This window comes from Oculina patagonica, chromosome 4 (assembly GCF_052425735.1).
Source record: "Oculina patagonica isolate OP01 chromosome 4, crgOcupat, whole genome shotgun sequence".
Lineage (NCBI taxonomy): Eukaryota > Metazoa > Cnidaria > Anthozoa > Scleractinia > Oculinidae > Oculina > Oculina patagonica.
Window position 1 is genome coordinate 50,964,947 of NC_135761.1, and position 27,709 is coordinate 50,992,655.

Genomic DNA, 27,709 nt, shown 5'->3' on the forward strand with positions numbered 1-27,709 from the left:
GCGTCCATTTCTGGATTAGCAAAAGAAACTTTTGGACGTAGGTCAGCAGCTCCGTAGATCAAGTCGAACACGTTGAAGATGATGAAAACATACCTACTGATAGCCTTTGCCGCCTTTCTTCTTTTAACAACGCTGGTTGCCGAGAGTGAAAGTTTTGGAAATATGGTTCCACCAGGAAAAAGACAGCTTGCAAAAAAGGTTTGTATTGATGAAATAGTAGTATTATACTGTACACCATTAAAATTGTCCAGCCTTACATTTGCTTCGTACGCTTCGTGTCCGTGAAAGCGAAAAAAAAAAAAAGAACTTGACAAAGGGGCGTAGCAGATTGTGCGTTTCACTCCTTGAATTTGCCCTACTGCAGAAATCAAGTTTTTAAAAAAGCCTCGGAATCGGTCAACTTCAACAAATTACAAGAATTGCGCGTCCTCCTTGTCCATAAAATTCAATATTTTATTTTTTCGTTCAGTGTTTTCTATGAAATTTTTGCTTGTCGAAGCCAAGAAAGTTTAATACAGGAAAACCCACCTTGCATTTACTTTTGACACACTAATTTAAGATAAGATAGCCTAGTACGATAGATAAGAAATTTATTTAATGTCAAATTCACAGGGAGTGGTCTCCCAATCTCCCGAGGTTGAAGCTCATGATAGAAGTGATTGACCAAATAAAAAACTAAGGACTATATAAAGGCTAGAAAATTACGAATAAATAAATAATATACATCTACGTATACACGATTTACAAAACTAGTGTCGCTTAAAAATACCTTGCTAGTTGACCGGTCTTGATCGCCTGATGATCAAAGTTAACACAATACTAGAATAGTTGTTGGAATTAAAAAAAAAAACATGTCAGTTTGTATCGCAATTCAAGAAAGCCAACTCTGGCCTCGCTTTCGCTTAAGGCCTGGGTTCTAAATATACGACTAGACAGGTTTGTTTTACATCGCCACCACTTATCTAGCTTCCTACGCAGTCGTTTTTAGGGGGGATCGTGTTTCTCTCCTTGTGGAGAAGAGTGAAACTCGATCGCCCTTAAAATGACGACGTGGGAGGCTACCACTTATCTGGCCTTTGTTTAGTGTACATACTTACTTACTTGCCTAGTTACTTACTTACTTACTTTCTTACTTACTTAATACTCTTCGTTCCTGATGGAACATATTAGGTCTTTGATGAGCGCTCGCTACCTGACCCTGTTTTGTGCAGTACATTCTGCATCCCAGCTGTGCCTTTATCGTGCACCTCCGGGTGTGCTGGGGTCTCCCTCTTGTTCGCTTCTCGTTCGTTGGCCACGTGTCCATCTGGTCTTCTCAGCGTGTGGCCGATCCAACCCCAAGCTCTTTATCTTATCTCCTCCTCTAGCAACCACTGTCCTAAAAATCCGTAATGAGGAGCCATTACGGTTTCTTCTTTGCCACAAAATCCGCAGCCTGCTCCTCAGGCTCTTATTGACGAACACCTGCAACTTCTGCCGTTACTTAGTGTATACATTCATTTTTATTTTTATTTTGCGTTACAGATTGCAAAGTATGCACGGTCTCCCTCCAAAGGTTTTGAAGGCCTGTACAAGGACCGCCTAAGTTTATATGATGATGGTGAACAAGAGAGGATGACAAATAGAAAGGAAATGTAAACGTTGATGTATGTTTTTCTTCCACGCAGCATAGATGCATGTGTATGACGAATATTCAATGATAAAATAAAGATTGTAACGCATAGAGACTGGCTTATTGAAATGACTGATTTTATAGACATGGCGCTCAAAACAGCAACCCTCGTCTCGGCTTACCATCTATTACTTAAAATGTTAGCGCTGAAAGTCTTGTTGTTCATTAACTGAAGTCGACGTCACTTTCTTTCCAGTTTTTATTGATCATTAAAGAATCCGTACGTGCAAACAGGAATAGCACGAAAGCTGGAAAGTAGAGAAATAACTCTAATGTAATTTAAAGTGCCGAAAAATAACCCAGCATTTACTTCTGAGCGTTAGCTCTAAAACGGAAATAGAAGAACATGTGAGACAAAGAGAAATTCTATAACCCTGGTGCAATTCGAACCCACGACCTCCATAATAGATCACCTTGGCTCTACTGACTGAGCTACGAGGCCAGACGGGAGCAGATAACAGGAAAGCAAGAAAGTCGATCGAGATGAGGAAAGTTTGTAGTACAAAATGAGGGTTTGTAAAAACTTCCTTTTGCTATGTAATAACAAGTTTGGCCGTGAGTCGTAAGCGAAACTATTTAGAGCGCGAAGCGATGTCAACGCAAAGATAGAAAAATATGCAAAAAAAATTGAATACATCAAACTTTTACGCCCCCTCTATACTGCGAGTTGTCTCTCTTTAAATCCCTGGAACAAAGGCAAAAATTGCGAGCGATCAAGCCCAAAGCTAGCTCGCAACTTTTGCGTTCGTTCCACGAATGTTAAAGGAATAAAGGGAGACTGCTCGCAGTCTACGCCTTCTAGAAAGAAAAGAAAGAGCCAAATATCACAACTCAAGTCCCTGAACTCTCGATTACACGCGCTATATAGGGGGATCAGTCCTTATGCAGGGCGGTGTCAGAGAGAAACAAATGGAGTGCTCGAAGTGTTTATAACGAGTCCACTTCACCACCACACTGTGATTGCTTCCTGGGTCGTTTTGTTTGTGTGTATCTGAGTAATTTCATTTGGGAAATCTGTGAGATATTGAGGTAGAAAAAAAAAGAGAGGGTCAACATCAAAAGAGGAACGAGGGCACAAAAAGCATACCCACACATGATGTCGGAACAAGGTAGCCTGAAAAAAGTCTACCTAAAAGTCTTTAAAGAGGTGACAACAATGTGGTCAGTCATTGTATATCCCCTTTTATTCATGAGAATCTTGTTATCATCTTCATTCCTACGAGATTGCACGTTTTCTTCATTTTATCGTAAAAGACGCTGCTTTCCATTCTCTTGGATCCATGACTGGCTACTCTGGCTATTTCTGACTGAAATGGTCAACACCGGTGTACTTTCAACGTGAACGGGTAAATTCTCAGATACTGAGCCAGTTAATTTAACTGTTCGCGCCAATTTCTTGCTGGCTGGCAGCAATTCAAAGCACTGTCCGAGTCAAAGCACTTTCATATTCGACTAAAAACTGTTTTTGAGCTTAACTAAAGAGCCGGTTAGCTCAGTTGATAGAGCGCCAGAATACCGTGCGGGAGGTCTCGGGTTCGATTCCCAGACCGGAACAACACTTAGCGTCTCAATTAAGGAGACCGGTAAGCTCAGTTGATAGAGCGCGCGCGCCGGACTATCGTGCGGGAGGCCCCGGGTTCGATTGCCAGACCGATGGTTGACGTCGTAGTAACAAATCCTGCAATCCTGTTACCACCGAGAGTTTATTGAAATCTTTTCTTTCAGTCATGTCAAGTTACAAGCTTGACAAATACAACGTAAAAATACTAGTTTCCGTCATACATTTTTATTACGCTACACTGAACTTTATAATGCTTACCGGTATGTTGATTTGCTTTATACTACAGTGTACAGAGTATTGTGTAAACTGTTTAAGCCGATCTTAACAATTCTTCTTTGAAATAAACTAAATGTTAATTACAGCTTACCAGAGTCCACTCACTCTGGGCAAACAAGCGTCTTTTTAAACTAGAAGGCGCACTGACAAGTAGGAGGGATTACAAGGCGTGGATTTCCCTTAATGGCATGGATGAAATCGTACCACATGTACACGTTTCCTTCCCCGACACGGCAGCATACTGACATTTCCTTGATCGTAGATGACGGCAAAACATTAGACCACACGTTTACATTTGTCAGGCTTCCTTGAAATGACTGACCCGCGTCAAAACCTCCTTCGGTTGAGTCTTGCTCTTGGCCCAACACCAGGGATCCTTCGGCCTGAATCGTGTATCCTGTCTTGAAACCAGTCCCACTGTTCTGCATGTCGCCATCTTTGTAGAGCTTCCAGTCACCATTACCGTTCTCCCAGGTTGCACAGATTTGATGCCATTGACCGTCATTAGCTGAAACGCCTGTTGCCCTGCGACAGTTAGAAAAGAAATATATTAAAGCGGTTCCAATGATTGCAAGTGGATGGCTGGTAATTGGTACTGGTCCTTCATTAATATAATTACGCTAGCAGGGGCGTAGCCAGCTTTTTGAAGAGTTGTAGGCCTGGCCAACCGCTTTTTAAGGGGTTGGAGGGAGGGGGGAGGTCCACTGGGGAATGTTTTGAGATCAAAACAGCTTCTAAATTCAAACATTTTTTCACAAGAAATTGCACAAATTTTCACATTTTCGTAAATAAACGCACTTTTCGTTAACAGGTCATGCCGTTGTGCGTTTCTCTGTCACCTGGCTAACCCAGGAGGCTCCACAGTTTGCACTTGTTAAACGAGCTTTGATCTGATCAGGAGAGGAGACTTGCGAGATATATAATGCTAAGATATGTTAAATTTGTTTTCTATATTATCTTGAAAGTGCATCAGCTTGAATTTTTTCTATTGTAAGTTTTAAAAGTGCGAGTAGGCTGAAAAATTTGTAGGCCCGGGCCTACGGGTCTATTGGCTAGAGTACGCTGAACACTGATTGGGAGAGAGATCGATGCACTTTACACGGGACGAGTGCATTCGTCACCACTCGGCATCATTCGGTGGACCTTGTTAACGACTGCAACAGCAGCAGTATTTAACCGTTAGCCGCAAGTTGAATTTTTAAGCCTGCGTTATTTTTAAAACCAGGGTAATATTGCTATTACAGTAAATGCACATAAAAGAAATGTCGCTTTTCAAACATTCAGGACTCGATCCTACCTAGTTGATGGACCTAAGAGTGGAAAGCTTCGTGACACCTCATGTCAAATATCATTGTTTGTAGTTTAAACTGTAAGTTGGCAGATAAAATGAAAGTTTTGGAAAGGTACTTACCTGTTGTCGCCATTGATGAACAGGCGTAAGCTCCCAACGTTGTAGATAATCAGTTCATTATCTTTTCCTGAGACAGCATAGCTGAATGGTGTGCCTCTATCTGTGTCACTTGTCTTTATCCAAAAACAAATGGTGAATTGCGTCAAACTGCGCATGCCCCATATGTTCACATAATCAGTTACTCCCTTGTTTGGAAAGTTCAGAGTATAACCTCAAGAAAAAAAATTGCGTAAACGATCTTAACTATTATTATACGTAAGTGTCCTTTAATGTAGCTCGTAAGAATGTTGTATCCAACAAGTCTTATGCTTGATGAAATGGCGATTAACCATGTGCATATTTACTTTCGCGTTGTGTTTAGTGGAAAGAAGGGGGAATTCTTCGGAGATGGGCTCAGTGAAAACAGTCACTAGTCTGAGAAACGTAACACTATTGTCCGTTTTTTAATTCGTGAAAGATCATCGCCAGTAATGTATATGACATTTGTTACATGAATAAATGATTGAATGGAAACTTCCTTTATTAAAACATATCAGTATATTGTATAGAAAAAACATCATCCGAACTGTTGGTCTCCCCTGATCTCAAGTCATACGCTCTACCCATTAGCCCATTGACTCCTGGAGTTTTCCTTCAAAAACTTGACACTATGACTATACATGCTTATTTTGGGTCGTTTTCTAGCGTGAAAAGTGATGACATTAACATGGCCTCTGTTTAAAAGCCAAAGCGTTAAACCCTGCTCAAAATGTAACAGAATATATTTACGTGTATTTAATCATTTGAGATACCTGGGTCGCCGCTTGCATCCACACCGAAGAAAGCCAAACAAATACAGGCGATCACAAGATACATGACTCAATTTTCTTCACCTGCGAGCAAAGTGATTTTAAGATTGTGGACATTAAAACAAATTTGTTTAATCAGCCGAGAAATCTCATTAAAAATACAACGAAATAAGACTTTTTATAACATTTTCAACATTCCTTTTAAATATATGCACCATATAAAAAAAAAAAAACTAAAAACTTTACAGTTAAGACAAACCTTTATAAATTTACAGAAAAACCGAATTCTTAGAGCTTCTTAGGGCTATAAAGCCAAATTAGGAAGTGTGATTCGCACACACGGCCGGAAGAGGCACTATTTTTGATGGGTTGATTTTTAACGTATTCCAGGCGGTATTAAAACAGTTGTAGCTGTTTGTTAGGAGGTCGAGGTTTCTAGTGGATATGTAATCCCTCGAGTAGCTGCGTTACAGATTCATTTGCAAAAAGAAACGTAACCACTTCTTCGACGAGATTTTCTTGAAGTGCCCTTCAGGCTCAGAGATGGTTCTTCACGGTTTCCGCACGAAGGGTGTCCTTTACAGAAGACGTGCAACGCGTCCGTTCTTTGAGAGTGAAAATGCTCCTGTTCTTTCTCAATTGTTCAATTATGAACATTTATCCAAAATTTTGTCGTTAATTTTGTAATAGACTAGCAAGGCACAATGGAAGGCAGATGGAAAAGGTTCTTTGGATTGGGATGAATCTTTCAACAAATTGTATATTGATTTTGTTAGCGTTTCTCCACGGTTTTTAGTAAATCTAACATGAAACGCTCGTTGCTGGGGAAGCGGCTTCGAAGAAATGATATTGACAGTTGACATTTTCCACTGTAAATTTGAAGTGTGCGAAGAGTAATTCCCCTGTTCCTTGATTCGAAACTTAGAATTCGGTTGTAGCAGTAAAAAAGCATTAGCTTGTAGTTTAGCATAAAATGTTTGGCAATGGCGAGATAGTGATCAGTTGGCTGTAAATTCCAAACAGGGGCCAACTCCAGCTTCTAGTTTAACCATAAAAATGTTGGCACGAAGAGAGATGCGAAATGGAAGGACAGATTTTGATCAGGATACTACAACTGTAATATAGGACGAGAGGAGGTGATGTAGAAAAATCACAATTGTGGAGATAAGTATAATAACCATCTCCCATAAGTAAAATAGTAATAAAAATTTAGTTATTTCAAAAAATTGGTAATAAGGTGTTAAACCAAATTTTGAACGAGTGCTTTCTTTGTCACAAAAGCTGTGTTATTTACGAAATTTCGACGTGATTATCGGCTCTGGTTTGTATAATACATACGTGACATTACCATGAAACACGGAAAACATAAAGACAAGAAGTAAAAGATAAATTTTTCTTTAAAAAAAAAAAACTATGCTTACCTGGGCCCTTGGTGTAAGCTTCAAAGTCGCTTTAACTTGGTTTAACAGTTTGTTCCGTACGAAGTGATTATTAAGCGACGTTTGTTTGAGATCGTTGCCCACCACTGAAAGATGTTTGCTCAGCTGGTTGAATGATAATTAATTTAGCTGATAGTATATTGCACACAAAACTTGTTAGAATTGAATTCCTAAAACGTCCCAGAAATGAGAACTGAAAGAGTGGATAGATATTCATTTCTCTTGCTTTATTTGATTTTCTTTTTGTTTTACTTGAGCTAGTAATTTGGACTGCGTGTAAGAATGATAAATTTGGAAAGATATAATGAAAATTTATCAATTATTTTTCAAAACCGTTGATTAAAATTTTCTAAGGAAGATTAATTGAAATTTTTTATTTGGGAATGTACCGGCTGCAAAGCTATAACACACACAGTCAAGGGTTTATCGCGTGCCTCAAAACACGTAACTTTGCCATTCATTAATCTCGGCAATAAACTGATATTCAAGTTATCGATATGTTTCAATCCATAGACAGTTTTTTGAAACATCCGAAAATTTCCGTAAAATAGAGTTCAAAGAGGAAACATCTACATCAAAGCATATATAAATATTTAAAAGCTGTTTAATATTTAACATATCCCAATAACGGACTGTGGACGAAGTCGCAACTGTATTGACTACGAATGCGGATAATATATATTTAATTATTGTCGGGAGTGCGAAAGCGGTTTTTATCTTTTTCCAGGTTTTCAGTTCTACCACATTAAGGCATTAGTCCTGCCATTATAAGGAAATAAAAGCTAATCAATCATTTTCTTGTTGTAGTGTTATCATACCAAGGAAAAATGCTTTCTTAATGTAAGACGGAGAGCTCCGTTACGGACGATACACCTTGGATAAACAAAAGAAAACGACAATCGTTGCTATGGTAACCTTTGTGACGAAGCGACCTCAGCCTTAGCCTTCTAGGTATTTTTCGGTTTATTATAATACTTCTGAGAGTGATAAATGATCGTCGCAGTGGATTTCCAATTTAAGCAATTGGAATAAAGAAGCCTGAAAAAAATTCAGGGCTTCAACGGGATTCGAACCCGTGACCTCCGCGATACCGGTGCGATGCTCTACCAACTGAGCTATTGAAGCCAATAGCTTCAATAGCTTAAATAGCCCTTTTTACAGTTCCCGGCGCCATATTGGAATAGTAACCGCGCAGACATGATAGCGAGGCTACCGGTGACCCGTGGCTGAGCGTGAAGAGAGATTACAGTGAGGATTCGGCAATTAGCCCGTGTTTTTTTCGCGTTTTTCGGAACATAAGCGAAAGTTTTGATTCTAATAATACTCCTTCGTCATCTTCTAAGATGAATGGAAAATATTGGGCCGCTTTTGGCTGTAAAAAAGGCTAGTAAGCTTCTCAGGGGCTATCAGTTGTTTTCGCTGCGTAATATTAGAATCAAAACTTTCGCTTATGTTCCGAAAAACGCGAAAAAACACGGGCTAATTGCCGAATCCTCACTGTAATCTCTCTTCACGCTCAGCCACGGGTCACCGGTAGCCTCGCTATCATGTCTGCGCGGTTACTATTCCAATATGGCGCCGGGAACTGTAAAAAAGGCTATTGGAAATTGCTTAAATTGGAAATTCACTGCGACGATCATTTATCACTCTCATATACATCCGCAGTTCATATATGAATCATTTCATATACATTACATCATTTCACTCCTCTCACGGGAAAATATGAACTCACAATTGACCTCGCTCCCAATGTGTGGCTTCAATAGCTCAGTTGGTAGAGCATCGCACCGGTATCGCGGAGGTCACGGGTTCGAATCCCGTTGAAGCCCTGAATTTTTTTCAGGCTTCTTTATTCCAATTGCTTAAATTGGAAATTCACTGCGACGATCATTTATCACTCTCATATACATCCGCAGTTCATATATGAATCATTTCATATACATTACATTATAATACTTCTATCATTAAAAAACAATCAAGGTTTCCTTCAATTTGATAGTAATTTTTACATCAAAAAGTTACTTAACCCTCGGACGTACAAGGGGGGGGGGGGGGGGTGGATGCCACCCCCCCATAAGGTTTTTCCCAAATTTTGAAAAAACGATTTACTCTACAATGCTGAAACTTTCAGTAGCTGTTCATTCATGCTTTGCGGAAATTTTGATATGTCAACCATGTCTCCATGGTATTTGACGTTGCCATGGCAACGTCATAAATACAGGCAGGTCTTGCCAAAAATCGTCATTTTTAACATTTTTCTTGATTTTTTCCAGTTTTTATAAACAGAAGTGCAAAATTTGTTTATTTTTACATTCCCTAAGCATTCTGGCTTGATTTTGCATCAATTTCCGTTATTTTGTGACTTTCTAAGAAAATGTTGAAATCCAAGATGGCGGATCCAAGATGGCGGCTCTTATGACGTCACGTGACGTCATATGACGTCACAGCCAATTAACCTTATGTCATCTTGTAGAGTAAGCTAAGGGCTTTCTTCTCAGTGCAAAATATTTTCGCTATGCCTTAATAGCGGAGCTCCTTAGCGGCCCGTAAGGGCCGCAGAGCGGAGCACCATACCCATAAAAAAAAACACATGAAAAAAAAAACAAAAACACATGAAATAAAATAGGAAACCTCTGCATCCGAGTTTTCATGGTCATCATGGCTAGCGGCATGCCTCGCGGGCGCGTACGGCGGCGTACGTACGTACGGTGTTGCGCACATCCGGGATCTTGAAAGGTCTTGACAACTCGCGCAGTACTAGCGCGAAATAATTTTGCAGTGTGAGGTCTAAACAGCTAGTCTGAAAGTTAGAACTTGAGACAAACACATTCATTTTGGCTCCTTGTTATGCCGATGACTACAAACGAGAGCAGGGTAAACTTAACTTCGAGGAAACAGGGTTTAAGCGATTTGCGACGGGAAAGAGATCGCGAGAGATCCAGAAAACCCGGACAGAAAGCAGGCGAAAAAGTATAGCAAAGCGCCTGTCGAACCTGGTAGCAAAGTAGCGAAGAAAAGCGACTAAAATAGCAAGAGAGGTGCCGAGGAAACAGGCAAAGAAATAGCGGAGAACAAGGGAACGGAGATAAAACGAGCAGACGAGTGTACCTACTGTGGCCAACTGGTGAAGGTGAGTACAAAACTGCAGTGTTTCCGTCATTTAATATCTCTACGTTTTGTCTTAAGCTTACTTTATACGCAAAGTAAGCTTATATTGACGGCACATTTTACTTGCTTTCGCCACTAAGCATTTGCTTGTGACATGATTTTGTTTTACAGTGCTGGAAGAGCAGTTGAGATGAGAATGAAAGTGATGTCAGTTTGCACGAAGCACCTGGAATTTCGTTAACTCCGAGTGAAATAGATCGATTCAGTGTATGCAGTTTATTGATATTCATGATGGAGGTAAAATTACTGTTCATTTAGTCAGAGTAAATAAACTTCAGCTTCATTACTTAGCTCTTTCGTTCCCAAATATATTAAATAATCCACTTGTCATGTAGTTCTGTTCACTATTGAGCGTTCATGTGGATTACATAACAATGTCAACAATTTTGAGATTTTGAGGTCTGTTTTGCTGGTTTCATTCAGAATGTCAACAGTAAATGTTATATTTGTCATAAAAAAATCACAATCTTGTTGTGGAATTTGGAAAATGCACACAACAAAGGTTAATGACTACTGGAAAACTGGAATCTTTGTGAGTAAATTCATGCCATTTTAGACACTGTATGCAGCTGTGCATGCAAACTTATTATTAATTAAATGTGTATCTTTAAAAATCTTAGTATTACTGTTAAGAGAAAAGCTTTTAAGATGTGGCAATGTTTTTCCTATGCATGTACATGTATATATAGGGGTAGAGGGGAGGGGGAGTATTTAAAGGTCAAACCTTTTAAAGAGGGGGTGTAAGGGTTTGCAGTGATGCTTTGAGTTTATTAAAATATCAGGACCTGAACAATCGATGGAATCGATAATCGATGGCAATCGATAACAATCGATGACAATCGATATCAATTAATCGATTGATATTGATAATCGATGAACAATCGATCGCTAAAGTTTTTGTGATTATCGATTGTCATCGATTATCAATTTCATCGATAATCGATGACAATCGATCAATTAACTAACATCGATTTTCATCGATTATCAATATCATCGATTACCAATTCAATCGATCATTTAACTGCCATCGTTTTTTATTTGACTAGTATTTGATAAATATGTTTACTTTAAAACACACGGTCTCTCTTGTATGTTATATTTTATTAGCAACAACAATGATAACCTTTCCAAAAAATGTCAATACAACGAGAAACTTACTAACTTAACAGTAATAAGGCAATAATTATTTAAAACAAACGTTTTGAGCTTAAGTCTTATTCGCCTCCATCAACGAAGCGTATGCTTTTCGGTCTGGTTTGCTTTCGAACCAACTCCTGGCAAAGTAAATAGAAATCGCAACTTACAGAATTCCTCGCTGTCTAAGTACAATGTAATTTTTCTAAAACTCTGTCTTGTAGTCCATAAACATTTTCTCGCTCGTCCGAAATATTTCAAATCAAACAGTAGCAGAGAGAACTCAAAAATACGTCGTCCGTACGTCGGAACGAAAACGAGACAACAGTGGGAGTCTGGGGATGAGTTTCGCCTGTCACGTCCGCCATTTTTGACTCGGTCACGAATAACGAAGTGTCTTTGGAATTCTAGCGCTAGCAAACAGTAGGAAACTCGAATGAAAAACAGAAACATTAAAGCTTATGATGTAAACTTCATCTCAATGGAAAGGAGCTTTATTATTTTTTTTTACAAAACAACATATGTAAGTATTTACTTCATGCTTCGGATTGATTGTGTGTTTAATGCCAATCGATGGCAATCGATGAAGTTCGCGACCACCAAAGTGTGATTATCGATTGATCATCGATTGGCCGATGCCAATCGATGCCAATCAACAGTAATTAATCGATTGTCATCGATTGATCGATTGATTTTCCGATCATCGATTTTCATCGATTGTTCAGGTCCTGAAATATTTACAGTAGAACCCTGCTAACTCGAACTCTGAAGGGAAACGAAAATGAGTTCGAGTTAGCGGGGTTTTTCGAGTTAGCGGGGTTGATTGAATATTTTATTTGCCAAGTTAATAATTGATAGTTTACTGATTTTTAAGCACTTCAGTATACAGTACTGTGCAAATTGAACTTATCTTGCCAGAAACTCTAAAGCGACCACACATTCTTTTGTTAAGAGTGGAAAATGACTGTCAAATACATGATCTGTTCATTGCTATAATCAATGGGCAACCGTTGCGAGTTGCAAGGTCTGGAATTCGAGTTATCAGGGTAAAAAGTTTGACCCAAATTTTGTTCAAGGGAAACAAAATGTAGTTCGAGTTAGCGGGGTTTTCGAGTTATCAGAGTTCGAATTTAACCGAGTAAAAATGACTGAAAAGTGGGGTCAAATCCAAGGGAAATGGAAGTGAGTTTGAGTTAGCAAGGTTGTTCGAGTTATCCAAGTTCGAGTTACCGGGTTTTTTTTCTGTAGTTGACTTCGCAGTTATCAGTAAAAAAAAAATAGTCTGTGCTGATACATCTCTGTTAAATATATAAGGTATCCTTTCGCATCCAGTAGTTTTGCTTCACTTTATACAAGCTTGCGTTAAGTGTTTTGTTTTATAAATTATTGATTTTCATACCAATTAATCAATTTTAATTTAATCTGTGGCATTTGACTTTTTTCAGGGTTAACATGAATTTCAGAATTTGCAGAGCCACAGACACAAAAACAGAATGTGGACAAGGACATCAAAAGAAAACAGGAAGGATTAAGATTATCCAGCTTGATGTTTGGGTGTCTTCATGATGCCATTTTCAAGAGACTAGTAAATTACATGTAAATTGAAATCAAGAAAAGCTGCAAATGAGCAAAGTTTATATTTTAAATGTTAACGTATTTACAGTGTACTTCAGAAAACAACTTCTTGATTGACCTGTCTCTTTCACATCTTTTTAGATGTAACAAGGGCATTATGAAGTGATCTTTTTAAGAATAATTTATGCAGCCAAAACAGTAACAGCAGAAATGAATGGGAGTTTAAAATTGCTATTTTCAATGTTTTGGCTGGTAAGAAACCACATGTGACCAAGCTAAAATCTCTTTGGCCGGTTAACATGACCTGTAAGTGTCCAAATATTTTGAGCCCTCGACTACACAGGACTTACATGTAGTTGTCTAATTACTGTATATCATAAGATCTTTGGTTGACCTTGGGGGAGGTAGTGGAGTTAAAAAGCAATGTAATAATTTGAATTTGGATTGGTAATGCTGAAACTGGTGGTACTGTAATTCTTAAGTATAGACGTTAAAATCGTGATTGCAAGCAATATGCAATACCAATTTCATTCTTATGTGTTGTATGCTGCGTACAATTTATAAGAACAGCTATAATGTTAAAATTAGTGAAATATTCTAAAGCCAGATTAAATTTGCAGTATCCATTAGGTACCATGAAGCAACCAAATTGTGACTCATTTGCTTACTTTGTGAACTTCATGACGAATGGGCAACATGACTCCACAAAAATGTGTACAATAAAGCATACAAATTTTTAAAAGAGCAGTCAAAGTATTGATGCTTTTTTTCTTGCATAGTTTTATACACAAGCAAACATGATTCTATTTTTTCTGCGTAATCAAAGAACAAAACTGAGTTTGAGACACACAAACAATATTCTATCTTCCCAGAATTTTTGTTTTTTTATTTCTGTAAGTGAAGTGAAACCCCTTAAGAGGAAGGGGACTCAAAAAGACATGTAAAATTAAATCAAAGGGCACTTAGAGCCAGCTCATTCTTCTGCCTTTTTCGGGGGGGGGGGGGTAGGGTTTGGGAGTGGTGGTGGGTAATGAAAATGTACTGGTACAGTCTACTCAAGTCAAGTACAGTCCCCTGTAAAGTCAAAATGAGATACGCATGTGAAAAGAAATGAAATCACAATTTCACAACTTCTAAAAATGGTGCAACGTGAATCAAGTTGCCGAGCTGTTTAGACCTTAGGGACCCTAAACGTATTTTCACGTATTTTAACACGCGCTGACACAAGCGATCAAGTCCATTGAGGCAGCCGGAAGTAATTTTACATGGCCCCATTCCCCGCTACGTAAAAGTCCACAAGCAGTTATTTAAAAAAGAAATAGTATTTCGTTTCCGGATCGCGGTACGATAAGCATAATAAAGATATAAATGATAAGAAGAGAAGATCCTAGGTCGAGAATCAGTATTACGCGGGGAGGAAGTGTGAAACAGTCAAGTTTTTTGCGTGCATGCACATTCCTTTACCCTTCCGTGTCAGCAAACACGAGACATCCGAAGACATCCTGTCTTGTTTGCTCTTCTTAGCGCTATTATTGATGGAAAATGTACAAAGTCAACAACAACATAGACAGAAAAGCTAGAATATTTACATAACCGTTATGTAAATATTCTGAACAGTGCGAAAGCCCTTTCCGTGTTTAATTGTTGAACAATTAAACACGGAAAGGGCTTTCGCACTGTTCACAATATTTTTCACCAATACATCGTTTTAATTGATCTTAGAAGGATCGCAGTCGTTTGGTATTTCTATTGTGTAATTAAACTGCAAAGCTTTTCGTCTTCTTGACAAATATAATTTCGATATTTGAAGAACATGTTTGTACTGCTAAAACGTGTGGACATTGTGGTTACGAGCTTTCTTCTGGTTGGATAGTGTGTAAATAGTTCACATCTTCCACGAAGCTCAGATACACATGTGAAAAGAAATGAAATGAATATTTGTTACCGTTTTAAATTACTGAATTGCGTTTTGAATAACCTTTCTGTCAGCACGCATCTACCGGGCAGTGACAATCATTGTTCATGGATTGAGCAGCGAATGAAATTTGAGAGAAAGATGCACACGAACACGTCGTGTACTGAAACGGATGACGTGAGTCACGGGAAATGAGATGACGTGACAGAAGACAAAAACGTGCTGCTCGGATGTCGTGTTTTTATCAGTGAGCTTTATAAACGTTTATTTAGACGAGTCATATGGCAAGCGTAACTCCATAGTAAAAGTTAATAATAAGTTCCATGAACAAATCTTGGCGCGATATCTCTAGATTTTTACCGACCAAATTAAATGTAGATGTAGATGTAGATGTAGAATCTCAACAATAGGAGAGGGGTAGCGTATTAAATTTACTTCCGGCTGCCTGGCGGAACTTCATTGCGTGTAACAGCGCACGTTAAAATGAACCTTGATTACGTGTGTCAGCACATGATAAAATAAACCCCCAGGTTGTCAACATTTCGACTTTGTGATACACGTTTCCCTTTTTAAAAGTTCCGAAATGTGATTTGATGTTAATTTATTTATTACACTATACAATGATTTCCTTTCTTTTCACATTTGCATCTGAGCTTCACTGAAATTATTTTTGGCATTACTAAGGGGGCAGGGGTAGCATATAAAATTACTTCCGTTCTACAATTTCCGCCACACATTTTTTGTTCACGCAGACTTCCGTCAACATCTGTATCACTTCCGTCCACACAATTTTTGTACACGCACACTTCCGTCAACATCTGTATCACTTCCGTCCACACAATTTTTGTACACGCACACTTCCGCCAACATCTGTATCACTTCCGTCCACACAGTTTTTGTACACGCACACTTCCGTCAACATCTGTATCACTTCCGTCCACACAATTTTTGTACACGCACACTTCCGTCAACATCTGTATCACTTCCGTCCACACAATTTTTGTACACGCAGACTTCCGTCAACATCTGTAGCACTCTATTACTCATTCTGGAGAATGAGCTAAAAAGGTGCTATCATCCTTTTTTTTTGGGGGGGGGGGGGGGGGGGAGGGGGGTGGGATGGGGTTACAGAATGTCCCTTCTTTGCTTCCAGTTAGTTTCACTCCGGTTTGCTTGTAGTTAGGTTCACCCCTGTTTGCTCGCAGTTAGCTTTATTCATCCGGTGTGCTTGGGATTAGCTTTCACTCTAGTTTGCTTGTGGTTAGCTTTCACTCCGGTTTGCTTGGCATTAGCTTATGGCAATATGCTGTAAACCCTTTGCTACATGTATGACCTCTGCCATTTCCATTCAAAATTAAAATATAGGCAAATAGTGAAAATAAAAACAAATGAATGAATGAAAAAAAGAAAATTAACCATATTCTTAATGTAGATGTATATTATTTCCTATATACTCTAAATGTTAAGTGCTTTGCTAATTTACCACGTGATATGCCTATCTACCCCAACATGCAGCCCTACTACCCCCTCCTTATCTACGAAGGTTACATAATTACCCGTTTTGCAGCATAATTTCCCATCCAGACTTCTGGATCATAATGCTGTCGGTGGAATTAAAACGTTTTGATTGATTTTGTTTGTTCTCGGCTTATTTGGTGTTGCTGTATACGGTACTCCCATATAAGGGCTATACGGGTATGTGCTGCTCAACAGGGTATGCCTTTTTCCTCTCTGACTCTGAAACAGGGTATACAAATCACTCTTTTGACTGTGGAACACTATCAAGTTTAGCTATGAAAATCCGCTCCTCTCATTGGTTTTTCTCCAAGCCACAGACAAAGTCAAGTGAGCCCTTTGTAATGTACGCTAGTGTTTTTATATCTATCTTCATATATTTTTCATTGTGGATATTGTCTGGAACAGGGTACCTATTTTGCACTGTTTGTCTGGAACAGGGTCGCAAATTGAGCCGTTTTTCTCTGGAACAGGTCCAGAGTCTCAGCGACTCAGTGGCATACCCCTTGAGTAAATTTTAGGGAGTACCTCTCCCCCCCCCCCCCCGGGACACGGTAAAAAAAAGTAAGTAACAATATTAAAATTTATAAAAAAATAAAATAAAACGAATATTATATTCTTAGCCTTAAAATTGTACAATGGCTTGAATTCAGGTTTCAACAAAGTGCAAAATAATTAACTGGGGAGCTCCGCTTTTAGGCTTGCCTAAATCTATATATTATTTGTTTGTACGTCCGAGGGTTAAAATATCCAAACACAGTTTCTTTAACTGAAAAAGTTGATTTGAACTGTTAGTTCACGTGAAATGGCGGTCAGTTTATTGAAAGCTCTAAAACGTTTTTCCGACGACTAATTGAAGAATAGTCTTGAATTTAATGAAAAAGACACGAAAATAATTATTCATTAAAAAACATTTCTTCAATTCTGATTGGTTTACAATCCCCGGCTAAATCCAGCTAACCGGCTAACACTGACCAAATTTGGAAGACGTTTATATTACTGGTCGATACACGTAATAGTTATTAGTCGTCTGACGTCAATCGTCCAATAATAATATTGGACGATTGACATCACGTATCAGCGGCTTTGACAGTGCAGAGCTAGAAAGCGCAAAAATGGTCGTCAGGTTTGAAACTTCGACGAAAAATGTTTCAAAAAACCCTTCTCGATTTGCATAATTCTTCATACAACACTCAGCCTCATCCAACAATTGCCAATTATGACGTACATTCAGAATTAAACTATGCTAGAATTATAAGGGTGCACTCACTGATAAAAAAAATAACCTTTGAACAACAAAAGAAAGGCATACATCCATTCTTCAAGATGTAACTGAGTGAACCGTCATTTCAAAATTGAAAACGACGGCCCGACTTTTATAAGTTTTAGACCACTTCTTTTCTACCAGTCTGTAACTACACCACTGTTTAAAAATTTTCATGACTTGTACAGTACATTTTAGCAAGGCCAGGCCACTTTAAGTGGATTTCCAATAGGCCTTATATATCACGGCTTTCGACGCCATCTTGACGAGTAGGCAAAGCGGATAGAAGTTACTAACAGTGTTTGTATTGAAATCCGACGGCAAATATCTTCTACAAAAATTGAATTCTGGACAACTTATGAGTTGTAAAGTTAAGATACTAGGAAAAAGTTTCATCCTCGGAGACCCAGGGGCAGTTAGTGGGGCAAGGGAAACGCGAAAAAGCGGGTAAAAAATACTGCGAAACTGCCAGTTACATAAATCAGCATATAAAAGTTCTATTGACTGAAAGTGCCCCTGGGGAAAGATTCTTACCAGACCAGTTCAAAAAGCTCTCTGAATACTGCCTCGTGATTGGGCAGAAAAATCTTTTGTTTTCCCTTTGTATTATTCTGCCCAATCGGCGAACAGCTTGACTGCGGTCCTTTTGTTGTGTTCTCATGCAAACGAAGTATGTACACAAAGCCAGTTCGCTCGCTATATCTGTCTTGCTTTTTAGCGGAGAATTTGCTCGGGAAGGAAAAGTTTCGGCTAGTGCCTCCCCTGGTCGAAAACGTCGAAAGTTTGACGGCCATGCCCGCGGAGAAACGGCGGATTCTTCAGATTGTGGTCGATCGCAGGAATCGTAACACTTGAATGCTGCTTGCGAGCTATTAAAGTTTGTGTGCGATATGCAGCTTGTTGCACTGCTATAAAAATGGATGTTTTTCAGATCTTTTACGGAAAGATTGATGACAGTTTGAGGCGAAACTTTTCCAAACAAGAGTATATTTTTCACGAACAAACCAGGCAGATGTGTCAAGCGGCCGATCGCGACTAGCTACGCGTGCAAAGCGTGCAGCAGCGATTCTAGCACTGGCTTTTGTGTACAAAAGGACCGAAGTCAAGCTGGTCGTCGATTGGGCAGAATAATACAAAGGGAAAACAAAAGATTTTTCTGCCCAATCACGAGGCAGTATTCAGAGAGCTTTTTGAACTGGTCTGGTAAGAATCTTTCCCCAGGGGCACTTTCAGTCAATAGAACTTTTATATGCTGATTTATGTAACTGGCAGTTTCGCGCTATATTTTACCCGCTTTTTCGCGTTTCTCTTGCCCCACAAACTGCCCCTGGGTCTCCGAGGATGAAAAAGTTTTTAATTCGCCGAGTTTGAAGGATGTGGCTGGGCTAGAAAGCATTCAGTTACGTTTTTAATTTCCCATACATTTGTCGATATTTTTTCCCGCATAATTGCCGCGGTTCACGGGATAAAATATAGACAAATGTATGGGAAAATTAAATACCTAAATGGACGCTTTCTAGCCCAGCAACAACCTTCAAACGTGGCGAATAAAAACTTTAGCCGACCATCTTAACTTTGCAATTCATAAGTTATCCAGAATTCAATTTTTCACATACAAACACTGTAATTTCTAAACGCTTTCCCTACTCGTCAAGATGGCGTCGAAAACCGTGATAAGGCCTATTAACACCAACACCTTCACTGGATTTTCAAGTAGCACTTAATGTTGGTGACACTGCCCTAGGCCTTTAATAAAGGTCAACAACAGACAGGTAACCGTGGACTGTTTTGGAGAATTGAATTTGTTTTCAACTCTACGCGATAATTTCGTCACTCGTTGTGTTAAGGAAATTCCATAACTTTTGCGACACGCAGGCTTCGAAATATAAAGAAAAAATCTTATCAAGTCGCAGATGATAGTTTACTTTAAACATAGATAAAACCAGAAAGTTCCCATCATATAAGACTTCACAAGTTCATAAAGAGCGCTCATTCCCACGATGATCATTTTAGAGTTGTTTCGCGCTTTATTGGAAGTGAACAGAGTTTCATGTTCTTAGATGATTCCGTGACAGAATCGGAACTTCAGAACGAAACGGACGGAAATTTGGGTGTTTCAATTTGGAATTCGCTTCATGAAAAACCACTCAGAATTTAATAGAAATGTCATCCTATCAAATGCGAGAGATCACTGTCAAAACCACCAGCTGATTTACCAACTAACGGCTTTGTGGTACTTCCTTATGTTCAAGGCATCTCCGAAAAGATTGGTCGCATCTTAAAACAACAAGAGGTTAAGGTCGCCTCTGACAAACCGTTAAAAACTGTCAACAGTTTGTTTCCTCGCCCAAAGGCTCAAAATGATGTTGACCGCCCAAAATCTGGCGTAGTCTACAGAATCGGTTGCACCAGCTGTAATTTTGTGTACTACGGCCAAACGGAGCGAGCACTGAAAACCCGGATTGCGGAACACAAAAGGGCCGTTGCTAGTTTCGACCATGATTCTAAGGTCTCCTGTCACGTCCACGAAAACAATCATCAGATGGATTTTAATGCTGTCGACGTAGTTGGACATGAGCCCAATTTTCACGAGCGACTCTTTTTGGAAGCCTGGTTGTCAATTTAAGGATCAGCACTCTGGGAACGATCACATTACAGTCCCAGAGGTCTACAAATCCTTGGCACGCGCATGAGTATCGCGCCACGTTCTTTCTGAAGCTTTACACGTTAATTTTGCAGCGCGCGCTCTTAACGTGTTGCTTTTTTAAATCGCGTGTAACAGCTTTAGTATTTTAACTGATGAAGGCTTAAGAACTAGCCGAAACTTCTTTGAAAGTAACATCAAAAAACAGTCAGCGTCAAAACTACAAACAAACTATGTCATCACCTGACTACAATTACACAATTTTTAAATGTCATCCTATACCTGCCTGTATTTAAAAAAATGACAAGCTCTGATTGGTTAGAAAAGGATAATTTACCATAGAGCTTTCTGTCTATAACCTTGAAATGTATACGTTTTTAAATTTAAATGCCATTCGCTATCAAAGCTTTTCAAGCAGGAGGGGGAAGCCTTATTGACAAACTGAGTGATGTATATTTATTATTTTTTATTGAAGTTTAAGCAGGAAAAATTGTCAAAAATCGATCGAACTATGAGTTCCTTTTGAAGAAATTCATGGTTTGGATAACGACAAGGAAATCCGCCTGTTTTGCGCAACCCTGCGTTATTGCGAAGGACAAAAAGTGATATTAATACATCCTTTGCTCTGCGACTAAGATTTCCGTCCGGTGTCAAGAATTGCAAACTGATGCTACAAGTTGTTACTCATTGAATGACCTAGCTGAGATGCATATATAACTATTTGAAATTCTGCATTTGACATAAGGAATAATAAGGTAGAGATTAAATTAAAAGAAACTGGTTGAAAAATGAAAAAATGTCTTTGCAAGCATATGAACAGTGTGCTTTATTTGTTGAACGGGAGTATTAGTCGAATTCGTTTTGATATTATGCAAAAGGATTTTGAGAATTTAGCAAGATTTTCAGGTGTTATTTTAAACGTTTAAAGATGAATTACAGTCCGTACTGCGCAATCTCGGCTGCAATGTTTATGTGAGCCTCACAAACAAAGCAAAACTAAAAATTACGTGACAAACTTACCTGTTTTTTCATTATTAACGCCAGATATCCTTGCAGAACAAATAATGACAAGTAGAAGAACCTTGACGCTATTTCAAACCGACGTTTCAGCTCATCGGAAGTTCTTGAACGAAGCGAACTGTAATGGCGGACTAAAAAACTTCATGTATGCTGTCACCGAAGTGTAACGTTTCAACGAATTCAAAACAAAAACGTAAACAAACCCCGAGTCTGCGCAGTACGGACTGGAAATCAGCTTTAACATGTAAATTGCTTCGGATGTATAGCCTTGAACATTGGATAGCTGTTTACTTTGTAAAGCTTTCAATATACATGAATTGTGGCAGTCGATTCCGCTATGGCTTAATTAATCGAGCTGAACCATAATTGTTGTTCTCTTTTGTTTTATTGCATTTTGCTTAAATATCTTAAGCCAAAGCTTAAGTCGAACTTTGCTAATGAACGCTTCCTGTTGGCAACAGACACTCACTGAAGGAGAACCTTTCGTTTTATCGCACACAACTCTCGCAAAAAACGCGAACGTTATCCGCTGTGTCCGTCTTGGTAGGTTCTCACTAACATAAGCCTTTCTTCAAATAATCATGAAACTACGAAATCTGCCTGTCTGTTGTAAAGCAAATTTGTTGACCGTTTCGGGTAATCAAATGAATTCGTATTTTAAAGTTTACTGATTTCCTCACAACTGCGGGTGGGTAGTGGATAATCTCGAAGTTTAATACATTGAAATATCTTTCTCGGATAACCAGTTACAATAAAATATTGCATAGCCACATTAATATAAACTTTTCAAGAATTGCCGACATTAGTTTTCGATTAGACGCCTTCTTCGACTGCCAAAATTAATAAATTAAATTAAAAAAAAAAAAAAAAAAAAAAAAAAAAAAGAATTGCCGACATTAGTTTTCGATTAGACGCCTTCTTCGACTGCCAAAATTAATTGGTTTCGCGAAGGTAATGGTTGTGGATATTAAAATTAACAAAACGATGACGGACACATTGTTTAGGGAAGAAATTCATTACTGCATTTGACTTGTCGTTTCTGCCATCTTAAATGTAATAAAAATGTGCACGTTGGAAATGAATTTAGGGATTTTTATTTTGCTTGATAGTTACATCATGGAACTCGGTAACATCTTTTAATCAATGCTTAGATTCAAGATTTGCTTTGTAAACTGAAGACAGGTTGTAATAAAGAAAATGCAAATTCTGGCGTGTTTTTACAAAACGTGTTTATCCAATGTCACTTTCCTTCAAGATAGGTACCTTATCGTTTCCATCGGTTGTCATGCACTGTAAATGTAAGCTACGCATTTGCATTTATCATTTGTTAAATATGTGGGCTTCCTCTTGTTAAGTAAGGATTGCATTCATGTTCGGCGTTTTTACTTTCAGCATTTTATTTAAGGTGTAACATTTTTTCACAAGGTTGTTTAAGGGAAGGTAAGTGTTATAAATTTTGGAGCTAGCACCTGCAACATTTAACCGTGAATGTTCACTTCAGCAACTACCAGTATTAGAGCTGACATCTTGTATCTTTGAATTGTTTTGCTTCGTTGATGAAATTATGGTAACTTTAAATCGCCGGTTTCTCAATGTCGATTTCAAATAATTACTTAATTGTGCTTCTACGGTGTCACTGCTAAGGTAACGGTAACTTCTGTTGGTCTCAGCGTTTGATTATCCCCAACAGTCGCAACACAGTTACACAATTTCAACGCGAACAAACAGCTTATCTTGGGTAAATAAACTGTCTACATCTTTTTACGCCATTTTAAATTAAGAAAACTTTAAACGGGAACTTTCCCTGCTGTATTTTAAATATCTAAATACTTATTTATTGTAGTCTTTTTGTGGGAACAAACTTGTGATGAAAAACAAAAAGCAAGAGATATCGATATTATAATTATGATTTGAAAAAAGGGAAGTAAAGTGCTCACTGTACTTTTTACTTTGACAGCTGTGAGAATTGGAAATTTTCTTTCAACACGCCAAATGACCAGCCTAATCACTAACTCGACGCACAAAACATTGAAGATACCTTAGCTTGGTTTTATGCAAAAGAAAGAAATGAAGCCCCTTGCCGTTGTAGAATCAGTATTATGTGGAGTAATCCTCGTTTGTTCTTTCATTGGCAACTTCCTAATAATCCTGCTCGTGTTTAAGAAGCCTCGTTTGGGGACAGCGACTAGCATTTATATCTTTTCCTTGGCTGTAACGGATTTTTTGAATGCTTGCATTCCTGGTCCACTCTTTTTGGCATCTCTTATAACACAGCGAATGCCGTACAATTCCGTGGTATGTAACATAGGCGGATTCTTTCAGCATTTCCTGACGCTGGCCTCAACTTCCACAATGGCTCTGATAGCCATCAATCGGTACTACTGTACGTTAAAGCCAAGCCGTTACAAAATAGTATTCAGCACTCGTCGTTCAGTATTTTACCTTATAAGTTTATGGACCTTTGTCGCTATTGTTACATGGATTCCTGTAATCGGCGGATGGGCGGAAATGGCATTCAACCCATTTAGTGCCAATTGCAATTGGCGCTTCTTCCTGAAAACAGCAGGGATGACGTTTACGGTATTGGTTGTCGTTGTCTTCATAATAACGAGTTTTCTGATCATCACAATCTGTTACTACCATGTATCAAGGTGTATTCGGCAACACAACAATCAGTTTGCAACTCATCGTGGCTTAAGAGTGCAGGAAATTAATGTGACGAAGACATTCTTTGTCCTAGTATTATCTTTTGTGGTGTTGTGGCTGCCTTCATTTACCACTATCTTACTTTATCGTGTTGCTATAAAGAAGACTTATCCACGGCTGGTTGGTATTGCTGTCCCTTTTCTCTTACAGGTCAGTAGTGCATTGAACCCTTTGATCTACGGTGTCATGAATCCCTCCTTTAGGAAAAAGTTAACACAGCTTCTGAAGTGGTCGACTGCAAATAAAGTTCATTGTGAGCCAACAAGTCGTCCGACAGGCCATGTGAAGGTATCTAGATTGGAGCTAGAAGATTGTTCAACTGAGCAGTACTCATGAACAATGCTGCAAAGGTCACTTAAAGTATGTTGTCTATCACAGGACATACATTTGAATAGAGGCGAAAAAACAAAATATGAATGTTAATAACAATATGAAATTCTGGAAATCAACAGGTTAGGTTGCTAAGCTGATCATTTGTAGTCTTTCATGGCTTAATTATTTCAGATTGTACCAAATGTTTCTATCTATATGTTAACCAAATAGAAGGCGAGATGGCCTTACAGTTCCTCTCTCTCCACCCCGTTGAAATAATTAGTTCCAGTGAATTTTAGGCCGGCGGGCGTGTCGTGGTTTATTAGCGAATAGTCAACAATGAAAAAATGTTGAAACTGTAAATGTTGTTTAAAGTGGCCATGCAAGCACTAAGCTTTTCCAATGAGCATAACATGGTTAAAAATCCGTACTGGCAGGAGGCAGACCAGTTGGCTATACACAAAGCGGGACTGGGAATTTAAACTCAGGACAACCGAGAGCAAATCTAGCTTGTATGGTGGAGAGCTTGACCCGAAACCCCCCTGGATTACAATACCAGCGCCCTAAGCAACTCAACCATGCTGCCTCCTGAGAACCAATCAGATTAGCGGACGACAATCAATCAGAGAACCAATTAGATTCGCAGATTTACAATAGAACACGATGAGTAAATTAACATCATCCGAACTGTTGGTCTCTCCTGATCTCAAGCCATACGTTCTACCCATTAGCCCATTGACTCCTGGAGTTTTCCTTCAAAAACTTGTCACTATGACTATACATGCTTATTTTGGGTCGTTTTCTAGCGTGAAAAGTGATGACATTAACATGGCCTCTGTTTAAAAGCCAAAGCGTTAAACCCTGCTCAAAATGTAACAGAATATATTTACGTGTATTTAATTATTTGAGATACCTGGGTCGCCGCTTGCATCCACACTGAAGAAAGCCAAACAAATACAAGCGATCAAAAGATACATGACTCAATTTTCTTCACCTGCGAGTAAAGTAAAGTGATTTTAAGATTTTGGACATTAAAGCAAATTTTGTTTAATCAGTCGAGAAATCTCATTAAAAATACAACGAAACAAGAATTTTTATAAACATTTTCAACATTCCTCTTAAATATATGCAGTATAGCAAAAAAAAAATAAAAACTTTACACCTTAGTCAAACCTTTATAAATGTACAGAAAAACCGAATTCTTAGAGATTATGTGGGAATGTAACGGCTGAAAGCTACAACACACACAATCAAGGGTTTATCGCGTGCCTCAAAACACGTAACTTTGCCATTCATTTGTCTCGACAATAAACAGATATTCAAGTTATCGATATGTTTCAATCTAGAGACAGTTTCCTTTAACACTCAGAAATGTCGGTAAAACGAATTCAAAGTAGAAAAACATCCACAGCAAAGCATATATAAATATTTAAAAGTTGTTTAATATTTAACATATCCAAATAACGGACTGTGGAAGAAATCGCAAATGAATTGACCACGAATGCGGATAATATGCATTTAATTATTGTTTTTATCTTTCCTTTTATCTTTTTCCAGGTTTTCAGTTCTACCACATTAATAAGGCAATTATAAGTCCTTAGTCCTGCCATCACAGCTTATCAATCCTTTTTCTTGTTGTAGAATTATCATACCAAGGAGAAATGCCTTCTTAAGGTCGCGGGGGACACCTTTTATTTTAAGCGTATGCACGAAGTACGATTGACATCGACAACTTTACGAGATATTTATGACTGGATAAAAATGTCCCTCTTTCGTTTGTAATTTAACCAATTTAAAACAACACTTAGGGTTATACGTTTATATAGATTGTGGATAGTCTATGACCTAATTTTCATACAATTTTGAATATTTCTGCAACTCAGAGTAATCACAACAAGAAACTTCAAGCAGTTCAAAACCGGGCGGTTAATGTTTGGCCACTTCTTTCCGTTCTTTGGCTAGAAAGGCACCTGGCATTTTTCCAAAATGCCAGGTAAAAAAGTAAAGTCTGCTTCGAACATAATGGCCCATACAGGCCGGAGCTTATCCCGGTTTCCGTAGCATTAAGCGACTATATTTTACAATGCCATCACTTATCTAGCCTCCCACGCAGTCGTTTTAGGCGCGATCGTGTTTCACTCCTTATGGGGAGGAGTGAAACAAGATCGCCCCTAAAAACGACCACGTGGGAGGCTACCACTTATCTGGCCTTTGTTTAGTATACTTACTTACTTACCTACTAACTTACTTACTTACTTTCTTACTTAATACTCTTTGTTCCTGATAGAACATAGGTCTTAAATGAGCGCTCGCCACCTGACCCTGTTTTGTGCAGTACATTCTGCATCCCAGCTGTGCTTTTCTCGTGCACCTCCAGATGTGCTGGGGTCACCTTCTTGTTCGCTTCTCGTTCGTTGGCCACGTGTCCATCTGGTCTCCTCAGCGTGTAGCCGATCTAACCCCGAGCTATTTATCTTATCTCCTCCTCTAGCAACCACTGCCCTAAGAATCCGTAATGAGGAGTCATTACGGATTCTTCTAGGCCACCAAATCCGCAGCCTGTTCCTCATGCTCTTATTGATGAACACCTGCAACTTTGCAGTTACTTAGTGTACGAATTCATTTTTTTTATTTTGCGTTACAGTTTGCAAAGTATGCACGGTCTCCATCCAAAGGTTATGAGGGCCTGTTCAAGGACCGCCTAGGTTTATACGAAGATGGTAAACAATGGAGGATGACAAAAGACTTTTAGATATAGAAAGGAATTGTAAACGTTGATGTATGTTTTTCTTCCACGAAACATACATGCATGTGTATGACGAACATTTAATGATAAAATAAAGATGGTAACGCATAGAGACTGGCTTACTGAAATGATTGACTTTATAGACTTGGCGTTCGAAACATTAACCCACGTCATTGCTTACCAATTATTACTTAAAATGTTAGTGCCGAAAGTCTTTTTGTTCATAAACTGAAGTTGACATCGTTTTCTTACCAGTAGTTTTTATTGATTATTGAAGAATCCGTACGTGCAAAGAGGAATAGCACGGAAGCTGGAAAGTAGAGAAATACCTCTAATATAATTTAAAATGCCGAAAAATAACCCAGCATTTCCTACTGAGCGTTAGCTCTAAAAAGAAATAGGAGACCACATGAGGCAAAGAGAAATTCTATAACCTCGGTGCAGTTCGAACCCACGGCCTCCAGATTAGACCACCTTGGCTCTACTGACTGAGCTACGAGGCCAGACGGGACCAGATAGCAGGAAAGCACAAAAAGTAATCAACGCCTTTGACAGGGTGTGGG

At 38.7% G+C, this 27,709-nt stretch overlaps 2 protein-coding genes and 2 long non-coding RNA genes across 7 annotated transcripts in view; 3 read left to right on the top strand and 1 right to left on the bottom strand.

The window, feature by feature from the left end:
* LOC144650516 (uncharacterized) lies at positions 1-27,248 on the top strand. 2 transcript variants are annotated; one of them, XR_013570130.1, is made up of 2 exons: positions 1-198; positions 1,525-1,723. It is a non-coding gene; the product is annotated as an uncharacterized LOC144650516 (long non-coding RNA). The 2 variants fall into 2 exon arrangements; XR_013570131.1 differs by lacking the exon at positions 1,525-1,723 and adding an exon at positions 27,045-27,248 and having other exon boundaries at positions 2-198.
* LOC144650508 (neuronal pentraxin-1-like) overlaps positions 3,357-27,709 on the bottom strand; it is a 50,355-nt gene continuing 26,002 nt past the window's right edge. Inside the window, exons 1-4 of one of the 3 annotated variants that reach the window (XM_078510201.1) lie at positions 7,130-7,226; positions 5,712-5,792; positions 4,921-5,131; positions 3,357-4,034 (exon numbers count right to left, since the gene is read on the bottom strand). In XM_078510201.1, the coding sequence (XP_078366327.1) occupies positions 3,641-4,034; positions 4,921-5,131; positions 5,712-5,775 (669 nt within the window). In that variant the 5' untranslated portion in view covers positions 5,776-5,792; positions 7,130-7,226 and the 3' untranslated portion in view covers positions 3,357-3,640. Of the gene's footprint in view, positions 4,035-4,920; positions 5,132-5,711; positions 5,793-7,129; positions 7,227-25,313; positions 25,395-27,709 lie in introns of those variants that run through there. The other 2 variants (XM_078510202.1, XM_078510203.1) reach the window with 2 other exon arrangements.
* LOC144650521 (uncharacterized) lies at positions 9,943-13,771 on the top strand. The gene is made up of 3 exons (XR_013570135.1): positions 9,943-10,277; positions 10,427-10,552; positions 12,895-13,771. It is a non-coding gene; the product is annotated as an uncharacterized LOC144650521 (long non-coding RNA).
* Positions 22,721-25,036, top strand: LOC144648817 (melatonin receptor type 1A-like). The gene is made up of 2 exons (XM_078508273.1): positions 22,721-22,822; positions 23,340-25,036. The coding sequence occupies exon 2, from the start codon at positions 23,435-23,437 to the stop codon at positions 24,422-24,424; it is 990 nt and encodes a 329-aa protein (XP_078364399.1). The 5' UTR covers positions 22,721-22,822; positions 23,340-23,434; the 3' UTR covers positions 24,425-25,036.

Coding starts and splice junctions, on each gene's coding strand:
- LOC144648817 (XM_078508273.1), top strand. CDS start 23,435: ATGCAAAAGAAAGAAATGAAGCCCCTTGCCGTTGTAGAATCAGTATTA.